We start from the raw sequence: 17,236 nt of genomic DNA on the forward strand, positions 1-17,236 counted from the left end.
GCCCCAGGAGGCTCTACGCAGCGTGACTTCTCTCTATGATCATAACGTGGAGCTTTTAGCCAGTGATTTTCCTTGGGTTAATTTGGATGGGATATTTTTCCTCCCCAGAAAAAACACATCCCCATAAAACACAGTATGATAGGGTGCACAATCTATGTGAATCTATGTGGGCCTTGCTTCTGTAAGCAGAAGCAAGCAGGACACTCGTTTCCTACTCATAGCTCTTCCCTGCAACAGTCATGGCACATTCTGACAGGTAGCAACAAGTAGGGATGTGATACAGGTGATAAGAGGGGAATCTGAACAGGCCAATGTATGCTTTGGCTCAAAACATGAGACAAAACTGGCCCCATTTCTGAAATAATCACTGTAAATAAATTTTGCAGTGAGGCTTTCTGTGATGTGCAGGACTTCTGCATCTGCAGCACGCTGAAGAATCCTCATGGTAGTATATAATGCATCTCTGTGTGTCTCTCTCCCTCCCCATATGTGTGTAAGAGGGACATGTAAGAGGGAGATCGAGATGCTTCTGTATCTGGAACAGAGTCAAAGAATGAATGAACTGCCTAGTATTGCTAGGAGACCATTCCTTTTTTATGAACTATTCCCTGCTATGTTACATGTCTTTCCAGTGCTCCAGTCAGGTCACCTGAGCTGTTTTCTGAAGCTAAATGTTCAGGACAGAAAAAGCAAGTACTTCTTCACAGCACATAGTTAAGCTATGGAATTTGTTCCCACAAGATGTAGTGATGACACCAACTTGGAGGACTTTATTAAAAGAGGATTAGACCAATTCATAGGGGACAAGGCTCCCTGTGGCTAGTAGCCAATATGGCTATGCTCTACCTCTACTGATGGAAAAAGTACACCCCTGAATGCCAGCTGCTGGGACTCATACATGAGGAGAGCGTTGTTGCACTCAGGTCGTGCTTGCTGACTGCCATCTAATCTAGGAGGGCTTTTCTGGTCCAGCTTTCCCTTTACATATGCTCCAGCCATACCCACATTTCAACATACAGTTGGACGAAAATACACAGGGCCATCAGTTTTGTCCCTTTGTTATGTAGAAATTAAATATTTGAGTGACAGAAGGATTGGTGAAGTAGGAAACACATTTGAAAGCATCACACTTCTCTCCCTGTTTTGTGATCGCAACGCTATCCTGGCAACTTAAGGAAGAGTTGGCTATTTTTAATTTAAACTGATAGGCTGCTGGTTGTCAGGATGACTAGCTGATATTCCTTTAAGAATGAATGAGGAGGATATTTTTTGAATGGAAAACCTGCTGGCAGAGTGGGGTCTGAGACTGCATAAGCAAGAAGCAAATTTGCAGGAAGCAATAGAGGGAAGCTGTGAGTTTTTAAAGAGGACGGTGAGTTGAAGACTGTGGTGGCTTCACACTGTTGCTTTGGGAACCTGATGCATGATGAGCAGTAGTGCTGTCTGCTTGCTTCCAAAATGCTCTGCTTCTGTATTTGTAAATAGATTTTTCAAAGAGACCATAAAGAGCAATACAAGCAAACAGACCCTGTAAGATATGTATCTCAGTAACTTCCCGCTGCACAGGAAAGTGAAATGAGATGACCAAGCACCTTCTTGTTAACACCACATGTGTTTTAAGCTAAATGTGCTGACTGATTCACACAGCGTGTGTTACTATACTAGTTAAATCCAACGAAGTCTCGTTCTCAAATAATTCTTGCCATTACTATATGAGGCTGCCCCATCACTTTCCTTTGGGAGTGTTAACAAGGAAATGAACGAGTTGTTTGAAGCTAGGGAAGAAAAGCTATCAGTGCCAGTGCCAGATACCCAGGGCTGTACTGGTACATTGCCTTGTCCTCCTTCCAAGGAAGTTTGCAGAATCCATCCACTGGAAACTCCTTTTGACCCTTCCAGTTTCAAGTACCCCTTAAAAGCTCCCTTAGCAAGTGGAGCTTCTGTGTGATTTCTTGATGGGAGAATCACTGATGATGAACAGTGAGAATCTCTAGGCAGTGGTAATCAGCAACAACACACTAAATGAATGCTAGAGAATGCTACCTTTGAACATGTGTCAGTCAGATGCCTGAGGGAAAGAAAGAATAAGGACGGAGCTTAATAATGACCATCCCTCCCACCTACAACACAGAACCATATTTACTGGCGTAAGATAATACAAAAATTATTATCTCTTACTATACTATAAGAAGAGTTAGCATGAATCATGTTTATCTCATGATAATTGAAGCCATTACTTGAGCAAGTGAAACTGCTATCACAAATCTATCTCTTATCACCTCAGGCAATTATCGAATAAGAGACAAGCTGAGAAGTGATCAAGGCAAGCTATCACATGTTTGTGCCACCTCACTCAGTTCATGGGGCATCCTGGCTTATTAGGAACATCCTGGCTTTGGTCCAGATATACTCACAAAATAAATGGAAGCAAGAATGATTAGAAACAGAAATGATGAATGCCATAGCACAACACAAAACACACACACACACACACACAGAGAGAGAGAGAGAGAGAGAGAGAGAGAAGAAAGGAATGAAGGATCGAAGGAAATGAATTTAGATATTAGGATTGACCCAATTGATCCAATACTGCCAGTTGTGTTACAAGCTTAACTTTTAACGGGCTGATAAAAATCTCGCATTTTCTTCATCTCTGACTGTACACCCTGTCTGGTTTCTAAATAATTCAAAATATATTCATGCTTTCCTTAGTGAACACCCTGGGAAACTCAAAACAACATTAAAGTAAAGCCAAAAGAATGCAGCCACCTTGCATAAAAACAGACTATTGGTATTGCTACATGGAAGCAGAAAATAGAGAAATATACCTAAAATCACAATGGAGAATCAAGACATTGTAAAAGGGGGCATGATGATGGCGAACGTGGAAGAGGAGAAAAGGTGGATTTTGTGGGGTCAGAGGCGGTTCCACTGGGTTTCTTAGTAGTTGAAGTCAAAGCTAAATAGACTGTCAGCCCCAAACTGTCCCCAGCAGTGTCCATGCCATAATAATTTCAACATTCAACACCTCTGAGAAATCTCTGAACCATTGAGGGCAGCAGTGGTGGCAAATGGCATACTACCTTAATGGTGTCTTATGATATTCTCTTATGTGACGCCACAACTCTGCTAAGAAATGTAGAAACAGCTCCCTTTTTCTGCAGCATTGCATATTAGCCAATCTTTTCCAATACAAGAAATACTATATATAAAAATCCCTTCCACAATGGCTGGAGGAACTGTTTGCTCAATGGATAGTTTTTGAATAGTCTGCAGCAGGTTTTGAATGGTTTTGAATAGTCTGCAGCAGGGGTAGTTAATTTGTGGACCTCCAGAAGTCCCTTCTAGCATGGCCAAAGGTCAGGGATGTTGGGAGTTACAGTCCAGGAGCACCTGGAGGGACACACATTAGCCACCCCTGGTGTGCACTGACTGGCAGCAGTTCTCTGGGATTTCAGATGTGGTCTCCCCAAGCTGTAACAGGAGATGTTGGGGATTAAACCTGGGCCTTTTTGCATTTAAAGCAAGTGTTCTGCTGCTGAGCCATGGTTCCATCACTAGACGAATGCACAGCTTGCTGGAAAGCAGCTTACACTGAAATAATTACCGTATTTTTTGCTCTATAAGACTCACTTTTTCCTTCCTAAAAAGTAAGGGGAAATGTGTGTGCGTCTTATGGAGCGAATGCAGGCTACGCAGCTATCCCAGAAGCCAGAACAGCAAGAGGGATTGCTGCTTTCACTGCACAGCGATCCCTCTTGCTGTTCTGGCTTCTGAGATTCAGAATATTTTTTTTCTTGTTTTCTCAAAAAACTAGGTACGTCTTGTGATCTGGTGCGTCTTATAGAGCGAAAAATACGGTACTTATCTAGAGCAGGTGTGGGGAAACCGTTGGTCCTTCAGATGTTGCCAGACTATAGCTCCAATCATCCCTGGTCATTGCCCACACCTGCTAGGGCAGATGGGAGTTGTAGTTGAGTCACCCCTGGAAGGCCAAAGATCCCCCACACCTGATTTCGAGAGTTTACTGGACCCTGCATCTGAGGACAATTCTCATCTCTTCCCTGTGAGAGGAGAACCAGCGCTTAATGAAATTTCATGTGCTCAGACAGAGGAAAATGTTAATTAACTCACTTTAGCAGCCCCGTTTACCAACAGGCAGACATACTCCTCCTGACTGGGTTCCGATTTCTCAGTCAGGCTCCAGTCCAGCAGGTGATTAATAACTTAGTGGGCTTTCAGAAAGACTGCATTTATTATTCAAATTAATGAAATTATAATCAAGAGGTGACAAATTAGCAATTGCTCCTTGACTGAATGTGGAAACTCATTAGGCACTTCTGTGGCATACGCCAAGTGCTACAGCTTCATCTTGGTGGCTGGAGACAGGAGGTGAAACAAGAGAAAGAGAAACAGCGGGCGGGAGGCTGCCCTTCAAAATGACTTTGCCCCATAAAACCAATTGCTTTTTTCACATTATTTTTGCCATCTTCCTGGGTCTCTTATTTACCCTCCTTAAATTAAAATAGCAACCAGGGAGTCACTACTGATGCAACAACTGCCCTTGCTTAAACATTCCATCTAAGCTCTTTCCAAACCACATCCCACAGTTATTTTCATAAATCAGTTTCTACCTACATCATATTCTAAAGTTTCAATAAAAGAGGTAGCAATGAAAAAGGATTCCCTGCACTATCTTAAGGAAAGACCAAAAATAAATAAATATGTGTGCAAGATTAGAGGATAACAGGAATTAATTTCATCAAAATCACGGCTCCAGCACAGAAAACAACAGCTGTCACAATCTTGGCAAACATGACTTCTCCCTTTAAAAAACTCAAATCAAAATCAGTTTTCTAGCACTCGTGATGCAGATACATGCCTGGAAATGTGAAGGATGTTCTTGCAAGACAGGTGTGGGGAACCTCTGGCCCTTCAGACTTTCTGAACTACAGCTTGCATCAGCCTCGGGAGGCTTGGCCAATGTTCAGAGATGATGAGAGTTGTAGCCCAGCAATACCTGGGGGCCAAAGATCCCCCACACCTGTTCTAAATGCTTGGAAACAAGGAGTGATCTGCACAGCTGGCTGCCCATGCTCCATATTGTGGTGTCACAGGGAATGGTTACCTGCCTTCCCAGAACACTTTACACAATCTCAACTGTGCACTACAGCATAAAACTAGGAAAGGGGTGTGTCAGGGTGAGGGGCGTAGACATATCCTAGGAGAGAGGCTGAGCTCCAACTCTGCTTTCCAAACAGCAAAATGAAAAGTGTTATTTGCCAAAACTGAACTTCAGTGCCAGGAAGCAAGAGCCATTAAGCACCAGCAGAAACCAGGTCTGGCATACCTTAAAGGAGGATTGTTTCCCCATAATATTCAGTAAGCCCTTCTTCTCAAAGCATCCTTTCCCCCATCCTAGCCAAGAAGATCACTCACCAATGTGCTTCCCATACATGTGATAATAGAAGGAGACACAGAATCTGGCAGTCATGTTGTACATGGGGCTGATCAGCCTAGCCTTGTCGTTCTTCACCCGGGGTGCAGACGCCTCGATGAACATGTAGTAGCCTGAAGAGCAAGGAAACAAAGGTGGTGGGGAATGCAATGCATAATCACACCTCCCTCCAGGCCTGAGGAAAAGTATGCTCAGAAGGATTTAGAAAGGAAAACCAGCTACCTTTGGGGAGCTGAGTGAGAGCCAACCACATACTCTCCACCAATACTTCCCCACCAGTGTGCAATGGCAAAAGACACTTCACTGTTGGATGCAGCCTAGATAGCACTCTCTATTCACTCTGGGCAACAGCAAGGCCCCAAAGACTGGGTGAGTGTAAGAGGCTAGAGGAGGCCAGCAGCTCCTCTAATTGTCCAGCTAAGCATCTTCTCATGGCCACAGTCCCTCCTGCTTTCTTGCTGGCTTGTGGTGGCCTTCTTGGTGCCTTTGATTTTCTCTATCTTATTGTACACAGGTAGCTAGCGATGGGATGCTTACAGCAGCCCCAAACAGAATGTGCGCAGGATGGCAGATGGCCTCTGAGTTGGCAGGTTTAAAAGGTGGCTTGACTCAGCCCCGCTCCTCCAAATGATAATTGAGCGACACTGTTTTTAACATTGTAATCTCTTCTCAGAGGTGACATGGATTGCATCCCAGAAGTACCTGGCCCCGGGAGTTGGAGATTTCAGTGGACTCCTGCTGCAGAAACCAGCCTGAATACTTCTGAGTGTTTAAACATGTCTCCCTCTCCACTTGCTTTTCTCCTCTGTGACTTCAAAGCAACTATCAATGGAACAAGGACATTTGGCAGCAGGCAATTAGCCAGTAACAAGGACTAATGCTCTCCTGATTCCCCTAAACAAAGCTGTGGGAGTTTTAATTGGGTATTTAATGCGAATAAGAAACATGCAAATTAACTGCCTGCTCCCCATGCCCAATGCAGAGCAGATGTGTGTGTGTGTGTGTAGAAAACCAATCTATTTTGTCCTCAGGTTCCAAGGCGGAGTATGATACTGAGAGCTAAATCTGTCTTGTAGAGGACTTGGCAAAAGCTAGAGGCAACAATCCTTTCTATATTCTACAAAATTCCCAGAACAGTTCTTGTCACGTAGAGACCTCTGCTATGTGAAAATCTGAGGGTGCCAGGCAGGGGGGGGGGGAGGGGATGGAATAGAGGGAGGGGTGAACAAAGGATTGCATTGTAGGGTGTTAGGACTTAACAGATGCTGCAATGTTTCTAGCTCCCAGCATGAAAATGAGAGGAAGAAGTACTTAGATACGTGAGGGATGAAAACCTGGACGGGATTATTTCTGAGGAAGTAAATAAAAAGGGAGTGGAAGAAAATATGGACTGCTGATGGCTAGAGCTCCCTCCCTCTTTCTTAGTTCAGCATGGAGTGGTAAATATACAAGGGACTTTAACGTTTCCACACTCTCTCCCCACTAGAAATCTCATTGAGAAGGAGCCAGGACTGGGGGAGTGAATGGGCACAACTTTGCAAAGGAAGCTGGAAGTTCCATTACCTTCTGGTGTCCCACTGAAATCCATGGTTGGGCCTGTGTTGGCAGAGCGCTTGGGGTCGTGGGTCAGACCACTCTGACGAATCCAGTCAAAGTTGTCAGTTGTGTCTTGTGTATATCCACAGATCTTCTCATCCTCAAAGTGACAGGTGTTCCCTGTAGTAGTAGTAACAACAACAACAACAACTTTATTATTATATACCCCACCCATCTGGCTGAGTTTCCCTAGCCACTCTGGACAGCTCACAGCATATATCAGAACATACTAAAACATTAAACATAAAAAACTTCCCAATACAGGACTGCCTTCAGATGTTTTCTAAAAATCAGATTTATCTCCTTGACATCTGAAGGGAGGGTATTCCACAGGGAGGGCACCACTACCAAAAAGACCCTTCAGGGGACCTTCTGAAGGAAGGGAGGTTAACCAGAATGCCATATGCTAAAATATGAAAAAAGCAAGCAAACAAACATATAGAGCCCCTGCCTTGTAACAGTTATGGTTCTGCAGTGACGTGATAATAAAGCACAAAGAGCATCTTCATCACAAGGATGTAAGAAATGCCCTGCTGGCTCAGACCAAAGGCCCACACAGTCTAGCGTTCTCTTTCTCAGTGTGGCCAACCTGTTGCCTCTTGTGAAGTCTGCAGGTAGGGCATGAGCACAATAGCCTTCTCATGCTCATGTTCCGGAGCAACTGGTATTTGGACTTCTGATCCTGGAGATGATATGCACCCATCCACGTAACCTGACCTGACCTTCCACAAGATAGTGACTAGGAAGAACGTACACAAATGAACTGAACGATCCCTTCTTTCCTTTTAAATCAATGGGTAAATGTGGGAGAGAGTAAAATCTATATACCAACAAGAAACTCCCTGCTTGTGTACAGATGTGCTGATAGAACACTTTGTGATCACATTGGTATGATTGATGTATCCAATTAAAGCAGGTAACATTTGTGTTTCAGAAATGCTTTTTGACATTTCCCCAGATGACTACCGAAATACAGAGACAACCCCCCTCCCCCCCACCCAACATCCCTTGCTCTCTGTGATAAAGCAATCTGTATATGGCATAATAATAATATTAATAATATAATATAATAATAATTTCATCATTTTAAGGATCAGAGAACTAGAGTCCAAGTGGTCCCTAAAGGGGGTTCATTCTTTGGTTTGCCAACACTGAAGCTACGGATACACTCAGCACATTGAAATATAGAAGTGTCAGAGCTTGATACCAAATGGGCACATGTGTTCACATGGGGCTCCAACCCACAACCTTGAGATTAAGAGTCATTCTCTACTACTGACTGAGCTATCCCAGCATACACGGCTAAAAATATTGGAAGTGACCATTCTTGGTCTGGCTTTTCAGTGCTTCAGGCACATATACAATTCAAATCCTGACTCTCCCAGTTTTCTTTGGACTCCATAATGCTAGGTGAAACAAGTGCATGTGTGAAAGCCTTCATGGAAAACAAATACGTTTCCAGCTTTCTCCTTTCTCTCTCTTTTGGGTACTTCAGCCACATAGTGTTGAAGGGTACAGGCCAGGCCAGATTCCACATTAGGGTCTCCAAAGTAGGATGTGTGCCTAGCATTTTTAAAAAAATGTCTCTAGATTTTGTATGAGGAGTCTAGCCTGTGCCCACCCAGAGATGCTCTGTACCTGAAGGAATGGTTTGTAGAAGCTCTGGGCTGAAAGGTTGCCCCTGGTGAAGCTCTGCCGACTGCTGAAGCACGGAGGGCCCCATGGAAACTCGGCTAGAGAGCTCCTGCAAGTGAACACAGCCAAAGGGAGCTTGGCTGGCCACTTAACTGCTAATTAACCCTGACTAAGTGCTCTCTACTCGGTCCATTCATTTCTAATTAGCATCCTAATCCAAATTAGCCACCGTTTGTAATACTGAGTGCTGGGGACTGCCCAGCATCTGGAGCTAGAGGAGAAAAGGAGGCAGGAGATCTGAGACTCTGGGATTCGCAATAACAGTCCCTGTGGTTTATTTGATCTGTTCTGTGTCCAGATCTGAAAGGCAGGAGCTGAGGCGCGAAGGCAGCTGCTTAGCAGCTCTTCCAAGGCGTTATGTGCATGAGATGGCTGAGCTCCAGTTCTAGCAATGCCGATCAAGTCACACATGGGAGTCCTGCAGCACAGAAAAGGCTGTCGCACAAGGCTTGGTCATTTCAGCAAGCTACTTAACTCTGGCCAGAGGTTGTTGCACTTGGCTTCCAGATCTAAGCCACAATTCCAGCAAACTCAAAAGAAACCCCTATAATCATAGATTACCACGCCTTTGAAGGCCATCTAATTCAAACAACTTACACTCTGCCCATCTCCAGCAAGCTAGCACTCAATGCAAATTAATTCCCTGTCCTCCACACCAGTTTCACAGATTTCAATTCAAATTAAAGCAAATTAAAACAAATAGGAAAGTTGAGGTTAATGCAGAGCAGAACTAAGGCCACCTATCTCCAGTCAAATTTTTGAATATATTATCATTGGAGAACCTTTGACAAGGCATGATGACCTCATTTGGCCACACCACACATTAAGCCACCCTCAGTACGGACCAGAGACTGCACGGGCAAAACAGTGCTCTCAGCACTGGACCAGGAACCTTGGACACAGCACCGAACAGATGGTGAACCATACAAGCAAAGGGACCACCAGTATTGAGGGACCAAATCTTCTTTACGATTTAGAAGGGGAGGAAGTTCTAATTTGGTCCCACTCTTCCCGAACAAGTTGCCAGCACTGTTAAAAGCTGATAGTTCCCACTGTCTGTTGCTTGGCTAGAGGAGCAGAGATACATCCCAACAGCCCATTGTTGTATCTTTGAACTGAGCATTTATGCACTTCATACAGCCAGCTGTTTCATTCTGATCTGCATCTTAGGGCAGAGGTCTGCTTGCTGTGTATCTTCAGAGGATGGCATTCAACAAAGTTATTGGGCTAGCTGAAGGATTAGTACTAGCACAACAGGTTTTTCTCTTGCGGGACCAGTGAGTCTGGGTCACTGGGGGATGGAGTGCGCAAAGGAGTACTAAGGACAAGACAAAATAGCTTGGGGATCAAATGGCCATGACTTTATTGATTACAGATGTCAGTAGGTTTTGGCATAGGTATTGGGTGTGTATCCTGAATCACTCAGCTTGTCTGCTGGGTGATTATTCCTTCAGGGTTGATCCTGGGTTTTAGGATCATTCTATGATGTGAATCAATTCCAGGAAATTTTTCCAGGGTGCCAGATTAGCCACCGTTTTGGCGTTTGTACAAAACACATCCCCCTGGACCCCTTTAACAGGGCACCCTGGAAATCTCACCAAGGTACTGGGGGTGCTATTATGAGCCACCGCATCTGCCAGTCTAAGGAACCAACCCAATGCTTACTGTGCTGCTGAGTGTGAGCCCTTATTGGTCAGAGAGGAGAATGTTGCATTGCACAAGGAGAAATCCTTGCATGGATGGAACATTCACCTTAGCACTGTGTTGCACGCAACCCATCATCTTTGCTTTACAGCACATGGTCTTGAATTAGCCGAATTGCAAGAAAGAAGACGGGTGCAATTTACAAATCCCTTCACTTGAACCTTCTGGGCCATAACATAGCATCTGTTTAGCAACACACAGGAACAACTCATTAAAACTCATTAAAATTGTGGAAGGGGAAAATTAAGGAGGCAGAATGTAATCAACAGGACTGGAATATGGTCAGGTTATTAGCGTAGGGCATTCTAAATCCATTTACAAGTTGAAAGAAAGATAAATAAGTGAATTCTGAGAACTTTGTTAGGGATCCTAACAGTCGGACAGTCAAATTGGGAGTAATTTCTGAGAATTAGATTTTGTTTTGTTCTGGTCAGGCTTGTGGATGTATAATCTCAAGGGGCCTGTGAAATAAGGGTTCTCCCCACCACGCTGTCTGTTTGGGTAGATGATACCCAATGCCTAGCTCTTTCCCACTCCACATACTTGCCCTAACAACATTAAGCATGAACATCGTATTAACCAAAGACAAAATGGATGAAGAAATAATTACATTAAGCGATTCTCTGAGCCTGTAAATTAATCAACATTATGTACCCCTTGATCAGGCTGCCATGGACATTAATCATATAATCTTTGCCTTTCATTCAGGGGTGTGAGACATTCACACCTAAGATTTTATGTAGGCAACCATGTGTAATGGTTCTTTCACTCTAATAAGCCTACCTCCCAAATTCACCACGAAGATCGGTTGTGGAATTCAGTGTGGGAGGAGAAAGAGAGAGCTGACAGGTAGGGCATTCAGCTGACTGCTAAAAGGCTCACATGCTAGCTGAAGATGGCACATATCATTCATGGCTTCCTTTTGCTTTTAAAACAGACACAAGAGAAAGGAGCCCACTTCATGGCACCAGAATGGCCAAAGAGCACTGGGTTGATATATAATTGCCTCCACATAGGGTTCTTGCCAGTTTGGGTGTAATAACAGATTGAGAGGCCTTGTGTCTTAATCTTAGGGAGGCTCAGCTCCAAATACACTGAAGGGGGGCAGCTTGTGCGTGTGTGTGTGTGTGTGTGTGTGTGCGCGCGCACACACACACACACACACACATGTACACATATATGCATTCAATTTTGGGGCAGGATTTTAACTAGAATCCCTCCCCTCCTCCCTCCTCTGAAATTAGCAGTCTCCTGAGGCTGTTTCTGGTAAATGTGGAGAATGGGAAAAGAAAAGCAATGTGGGTGGTCAGCTAGGGCTTTAAAATGCACCTCCTGGGAAGGAGGGATTTTCTCCTGGGAAGTCTGATTTTACATGTGGACATTTTAAATACACTGAAACGGAGCAGCTTGTTTGAAAAAGAATGCCAGCAAAGCAGCACGAGGGACCCTGGAGTATTCCAGAAGTATGATCTCCGTGCTGGCTTGCTTATTTATTTATTATTAAATAATATTATAAATAATAGCCAGATAGGCTTTCAGGGCAGTTTCACAACAATAAAATCAATGTGATATACAAAAATCACGGTGCACATGGTACATCACGGCTATGCACCATGTCTGGTTGGGAGGCTGGCTGCCGGCTCCATGTATGCTGCCCTAAGCTCATTACAGGATACAAATGTAACAGATACATAACTAATTGTGAGGGGCATCTCACATTTGGCAAGAATCCTCTCTGCTTTGCAAGCGTGGTGTGGCTGAAATGTGTGAATAGACGAGCCTTTGCCAAGTCAATTAAGAAAAGAAAAGCTGTTGCACACACTCAAAGATACAAAATATTCCTCATAATGCAAGAGGTTAGGTATGAGCTTTCAAGCTGGTGGTTTCTTGGGGTTGGCATGTGTTTTCTTAACAGAGGATAGTCCTCTTATTTGAAGGGCTGCCTAGTCCAAGTTCAGCTTAAAGATAAAGAACCACAAGAAGGGAAGATCTTGAAGATGCCCACTGATGGTGAGCACCTGGAGAGCAGACTGAGCACACACACCTGTCTCCAGTGGCCACCAGTGGTTTTCCTTACTCTAGTAAGATGCACCATTGCAGCAATTATTTCCAAATCATATCCATACATATGCATGCTTTTTTGATGACACATTTCCTTTTCATGTGTGAAGATATTCAAGCAACCACCTTAAGGTTTCTAGATAAATACTTGGTAATGAATACCAAACATGTACACAGTAAAATAAACTGAAAGTAAGATGCAACTTACTAAACTGATCTGTAGGGTCCCAAAAAAATTCTGTTCACAGCATGATAGAGAGTCTACAGTCAAGCTGCCAACAGCTCTTGCACCTCAACAACCTAAACTCTGGAAATCAAGGAATCCCAGGCAGGGCCTTCTGTGCTGGGCTCAGCAGTCACAGAGGGCTCAATGGCATAAGGCAGCTTGTAAGATATGCAGGATCCAATCATGCTGAGGTTTAAAGGAAAGTTGGGCCAAACAAACCCACCTGCTTTTGCGGGACCCCTTGCTCAGTAACTTAAGAGGATGCAAAATTCAAAAGCTGCACCATATTCCCAGTTCTTTATACAGTCCTGGTTTACTTTTTTCTGAATAAAGAAGTACTAACTTTATCTATATGGCACAATTCTATGGCTAAACTCAGCACAGCTTCCCGCAACTGTCCTAAATAATCTTCTGTTAGCATCACACTGTTCATCTTGCACACCTGGGATCTGATATTTTGAAGATAATGTGAGCTTATTATAGTTCAACAAAAGTCAATATGAACATTAAGAATAGAGTCTCTAACATTAAGTACCTGGGCCAAATCTTGAGAAACTTGGCCTCTAGCTCAGGTGGCCTCAATGGATGATAAGTCAATGTCTATTATTCTTTATATCTATTACAACGGCTAACAAAAGTAAATGCCACACTTCTGAATATTCCATCTTGGCTACAGCAACCTTTGATCCACATCAGAACAACAGGGGAAGGTGGTCGGCAAAACATTTTGCTTTAGGGCTTTAATAGCTCTTTTTTTGTTAGTCGCTGTAATAAATATAATCGCATTGTTCTAGCATCCAAAGCAAATTTGTCCAAAGTGCTGTTTGACAATTTCGGACTTCCGGGTTAGTGCCATCGGCAATGGCGGAGTTCCTCTGACCGAGAGGAACCCGCTCCGTGAAAATCGGGTCTTGCCGCCGCGGCGAAGGCGGAGACCCTCTAAAAATCCCAGGCGGAGGAAACCTGGGAACGTGGGATTCGGCTGACACCAGGAGCACCTCCCCTACTCACAGGGAAACCCTTTTTCGGGGATCCGAAGCGACGTGGGGTGAGTGGCGCGGTGTTTTGAATCAACCGCTACTTTTACGGAGTGAAGCCGCACAGCCGTTGCCGGAGAGCGCTGACTTTTTCCTGTGGACAATTGGACTCTAAACAAGTACCCGTGAGTAGAACGGAAAATTGGATTAAGAAACATTTTAATTTGGCACTGAAGCGGGAAGGCTCTAAACAGGAAGTCCGCCTCCCGTCTTTTGTAAATAGATTGAAGCAAAAATTTTGTAAGCTAAAGTCTGGAAAGTCGTATATAAAGGTCTAAACTTCCTTCAGTTATTACCACCAAAACCCCTCTTGGAAGCAGGAGAAAAGGGGGGGGGGAATTTTGACTGTTTAAGCCTGCACGAGAGAGAGTAAAGAAAGATAAATTTCCACCGTCTCAAACCTGGGAACGGGGTGTCAGAGACAGAAATTTATGGGGAAGTTCATCGACTGTGAATGGAACGTCTTTTGACAGATAGTAAAAAAAAAGAGAAACAAATTGACTCCAATGTTGCTTTTTGCATTCAAAAGAAACAAAGTATTTGAAAAATGAAAGTAATTTTCTTTTGTTGGTCCTGCTTTCAAAAGATGGATACAAATAGAAATTGTCTCCTCTAGAGGGAGCTTGTTAATTTGTTGCTGGAGTCGATCTGGGGATTTCACAGCTGTAAGATTAGGATCGTGAGACCAGACTCTGACCTTGAATAAAAATGTGTTTAGAAGAAATTTTGGTGCTTGCTTTTTGCAAGACAAGCGCTTTGCTGGAGCAGATGCATGAGAAAATGGATTTGATGACTGTTGCAGTTAAAAACTTTGGACAAACGGCGAATACCCATATAGAAACCATTCAGGAACCAGCCCAGGAACTTGTTTTGACAGGGCAAGCGCAAGTGCAGAAGATAATGGAGGGGGTTGCTGTTGAACCTCAAGTAACACAAATGGAGAGATCCGAGGCCTTGCAGGAGCATAAGCCGCTGTTCTTGAAGTTTGAATCTGGAGTGGACCGGGGGGCTCTGGAGTCATGAGGGCTCTTAATTTTGGAAGGACTTTGAAACATGCTTTTAAATACTTCCTGGATTACAGTGTTGACTGTGGGGAATGGGACTGTGGGGAATGGGCTGATCTGCTGAGGAGAGATGGAGATTTTTTTGGATTGGAGTCCTCCCGAGACCTACCCCGCAATGAGAAAGGAAAGAAATTAAGAAAAAGATCAACAAAAGATAAAGTAAAGTGCAGGTATAAACAAGAAGAAGATCTGCAGAAGGGACATGGAAAAGACTTAAGAGACTCGGACATAAGATCACCAGGTTGATGGACTAGATGGAATGGACAAGAAGGACTGACAAAACCCGAGACCAGGAAGAAGAGACGTTGGATGAAGATTGGAAGAAAGTTTTTTAAAAAATTTATTTTGAGAATTAGTGTAAAATTAACGAGTATTAGGAAAAATGTTGGAATGAAACTATTTGGCTTTAGTAGAAATGATATAAGGAGTTATGTACATTAAGTTTTAAGTTTTAAGGTTCTTTTTATGGTAAGATAAGGTTAAATAAATTAAGGTAAATTGAATGACAGAATATAGTGAAAGATGGAAAGGATTTGTTGAGTTAATTAAAAGGTTAGATCGTTAAGATAAATTATATAACAAAAATTGAGAAAGATGGAAAGAATTTGCTGAAACAATTAATTAAATTAGAATACAAAAAGGGAGGTGTGAGGAGGTCGATGAAACAAGTAAATGAAAGATAAAGATATGGAACATTGGATGTGTGTTTTAATGTTATTGTTTTTTCTTTTTTTTGCTGTATTGTTGTATTGTTTTTTATGCTTTTCTTTTTATGTACTGTAATGTATGCTTTGTCAATTTTTTGTTGTTTTTTGTGTTGTTTTCCCCCCCTCTTTTTTTCGTAATTCTTAAACTTTTAATAAATATTAAAAAAAAAAACAAACAAAGTGCTGTTTGACAATTTCGTCCCTTGCCTCTTTTTCTCTCTCAAGTTGCTTAAATTGTGAGCCTGAAGGCAATGACCTGGTTTGTTTATTTGTGCACAGTGCCTAGCATGTATTAGGGACTTTATTAATATTAAATGTTAATGGTGAAGGTGATGAAAACGGAGCCTCCAAAATCCCCTGAATCTAAAGTTATTTGCCCTGTATACTGTCTCTGTGCATGGTAAGCAACTATAGATGGCTATATGGGTTATGAAATTCCTTAAAGGATTTGCTTCTAGATTTCATCAATATGCAGGTAGCACTCAGTTCTATTTTTCCATATAGCCTAATTTAGAGAGCAGTGTCTGGAGGCAATAATGGCTTGAATGAGGGCCAATAAACTGAATATGAGTCCTGATAACAAAAGGTACTGTTGATTGGTGGTTACTAGTGTTCTCCTTGATTCCACATATATGTGGCCTGGCAGTGGTGACTCAGGGGTGAGAAACAGTCACCTGGACAGGGCCAGGAAACAAAAACTTCACCAGACAAACGCCAAATACAAGTAAGAGAATGTAAGAAAGAATACAGTGTGGGAGTAGTGATGCAATTTTCTGAAAATTTTGATGTTGAGCTTAACTGCAGATTTTTTCCTTCATCTCAACAAACATTTCTAACATATTAAATGCATTATTATACAAGTTTCTGTATTTTCTTAAAGTAACCAACATACGAAGAATTATATAAAATAATGCATATAACTGTATATAAAATAATTGTGTGTTAATGCAGGGTACCATATTACATATGTAAGTATTTTTTGTGTATGTGTTTGTTGATAAATAGTTGGATTTAAAAGGAAAAGAAAAATTGGCAATGCATGAGGTGCTTGATGCAAGAGGTGGTCCGATTTGGACAACGTGCATTGGGCTGGATACGCCAAATTCCATGTATAAATCCATTTAAAATTGATTCCTCCTCCATCCCTATGAGGAAGACACAGTTTCCATGGTCAGACACAAACGTTTGAAATAAATTTGTGGTCCGATTAAGCCTTGGCTCAGGTCAAGTGCTGATGCTAATTTTTCTACATTCCTGTGGCAGTGACCAGACCACACATTTAAGCATAGCTGAATATTAAAATTGCTTAGACGGGTCAGCCATATAATTTCTGCATGGCATTCCTGTTTCCCATATAAGTTTAACTTTTGTGTGTGTGCCTCTCTTTCCTATTGCCTGGGGCAATGAAGAAACAGAATTAAAAACTCAGTTTTGTGTTATGTGGCATATTATTGGCTCAAATTAAGACAAGGCTGCATATTGGCCTCTTCCTAGGTTAATGAAGGATTCAGAGATTCAGTAATGCACACTGGTCTAGCTCCTGAATGGGCAGGGACTATGATTCAGTGGTATAGCGCCTGCATTGCATTCAGAAATTCCCAGATTCAGTCTCTGGAATGTTCCATTCAAATGATCAGGCTGCAAGTAATAGGAAACTCTTCTCCCTGAGACCCTGAATTACGACTGCT

General features: G+C 42.8%; 1 protein-coding gene across 5 annotated transcripts in view; it reads right to left on the reverse strand.

Annotated features, from left to right (window-relative positions):
* The window catches only part of MDGA1 (MAM domain containing glycosylphosphatidylinositol anchor 1), a 254,707-nt gene that overhangs the window by 46,250 nt on the left and 191,221 nt on the right, over positions 1–17,236 (reverse strand). For all 5 annotated transcript variants that reach the window (XM_081000125.1, XM_081000124.1, XM_081000126.1 and 2 more), the window contains exons 13-14: positions 7,022–7,174; positions 5,440–5,571 (exon numbers count right to left, since the gene is read on the reverse strand). In XM_081000125.1, the coding sequence (XP_080856251.1) occupies positions 5,440–5,571; positions 7,022–7,174 (285 nt within the window). The remainder of the gene's footprint in view (positions 1–5,439; positions 5,572–7,021; positions 7,175–17,236) is intronic.

This window comes from Podarcis pityusensis (genome assembly GCF_964106645.2).
Source record: "Podarcis pityusensis genome assembly, chromosome: 3".
Lineage (NCBI taxonomy): Eukaryota > Metazoa > Chordata > Lepidosauria > Squamata > Lacertidae > Podarcis > Podarcis pityusensis.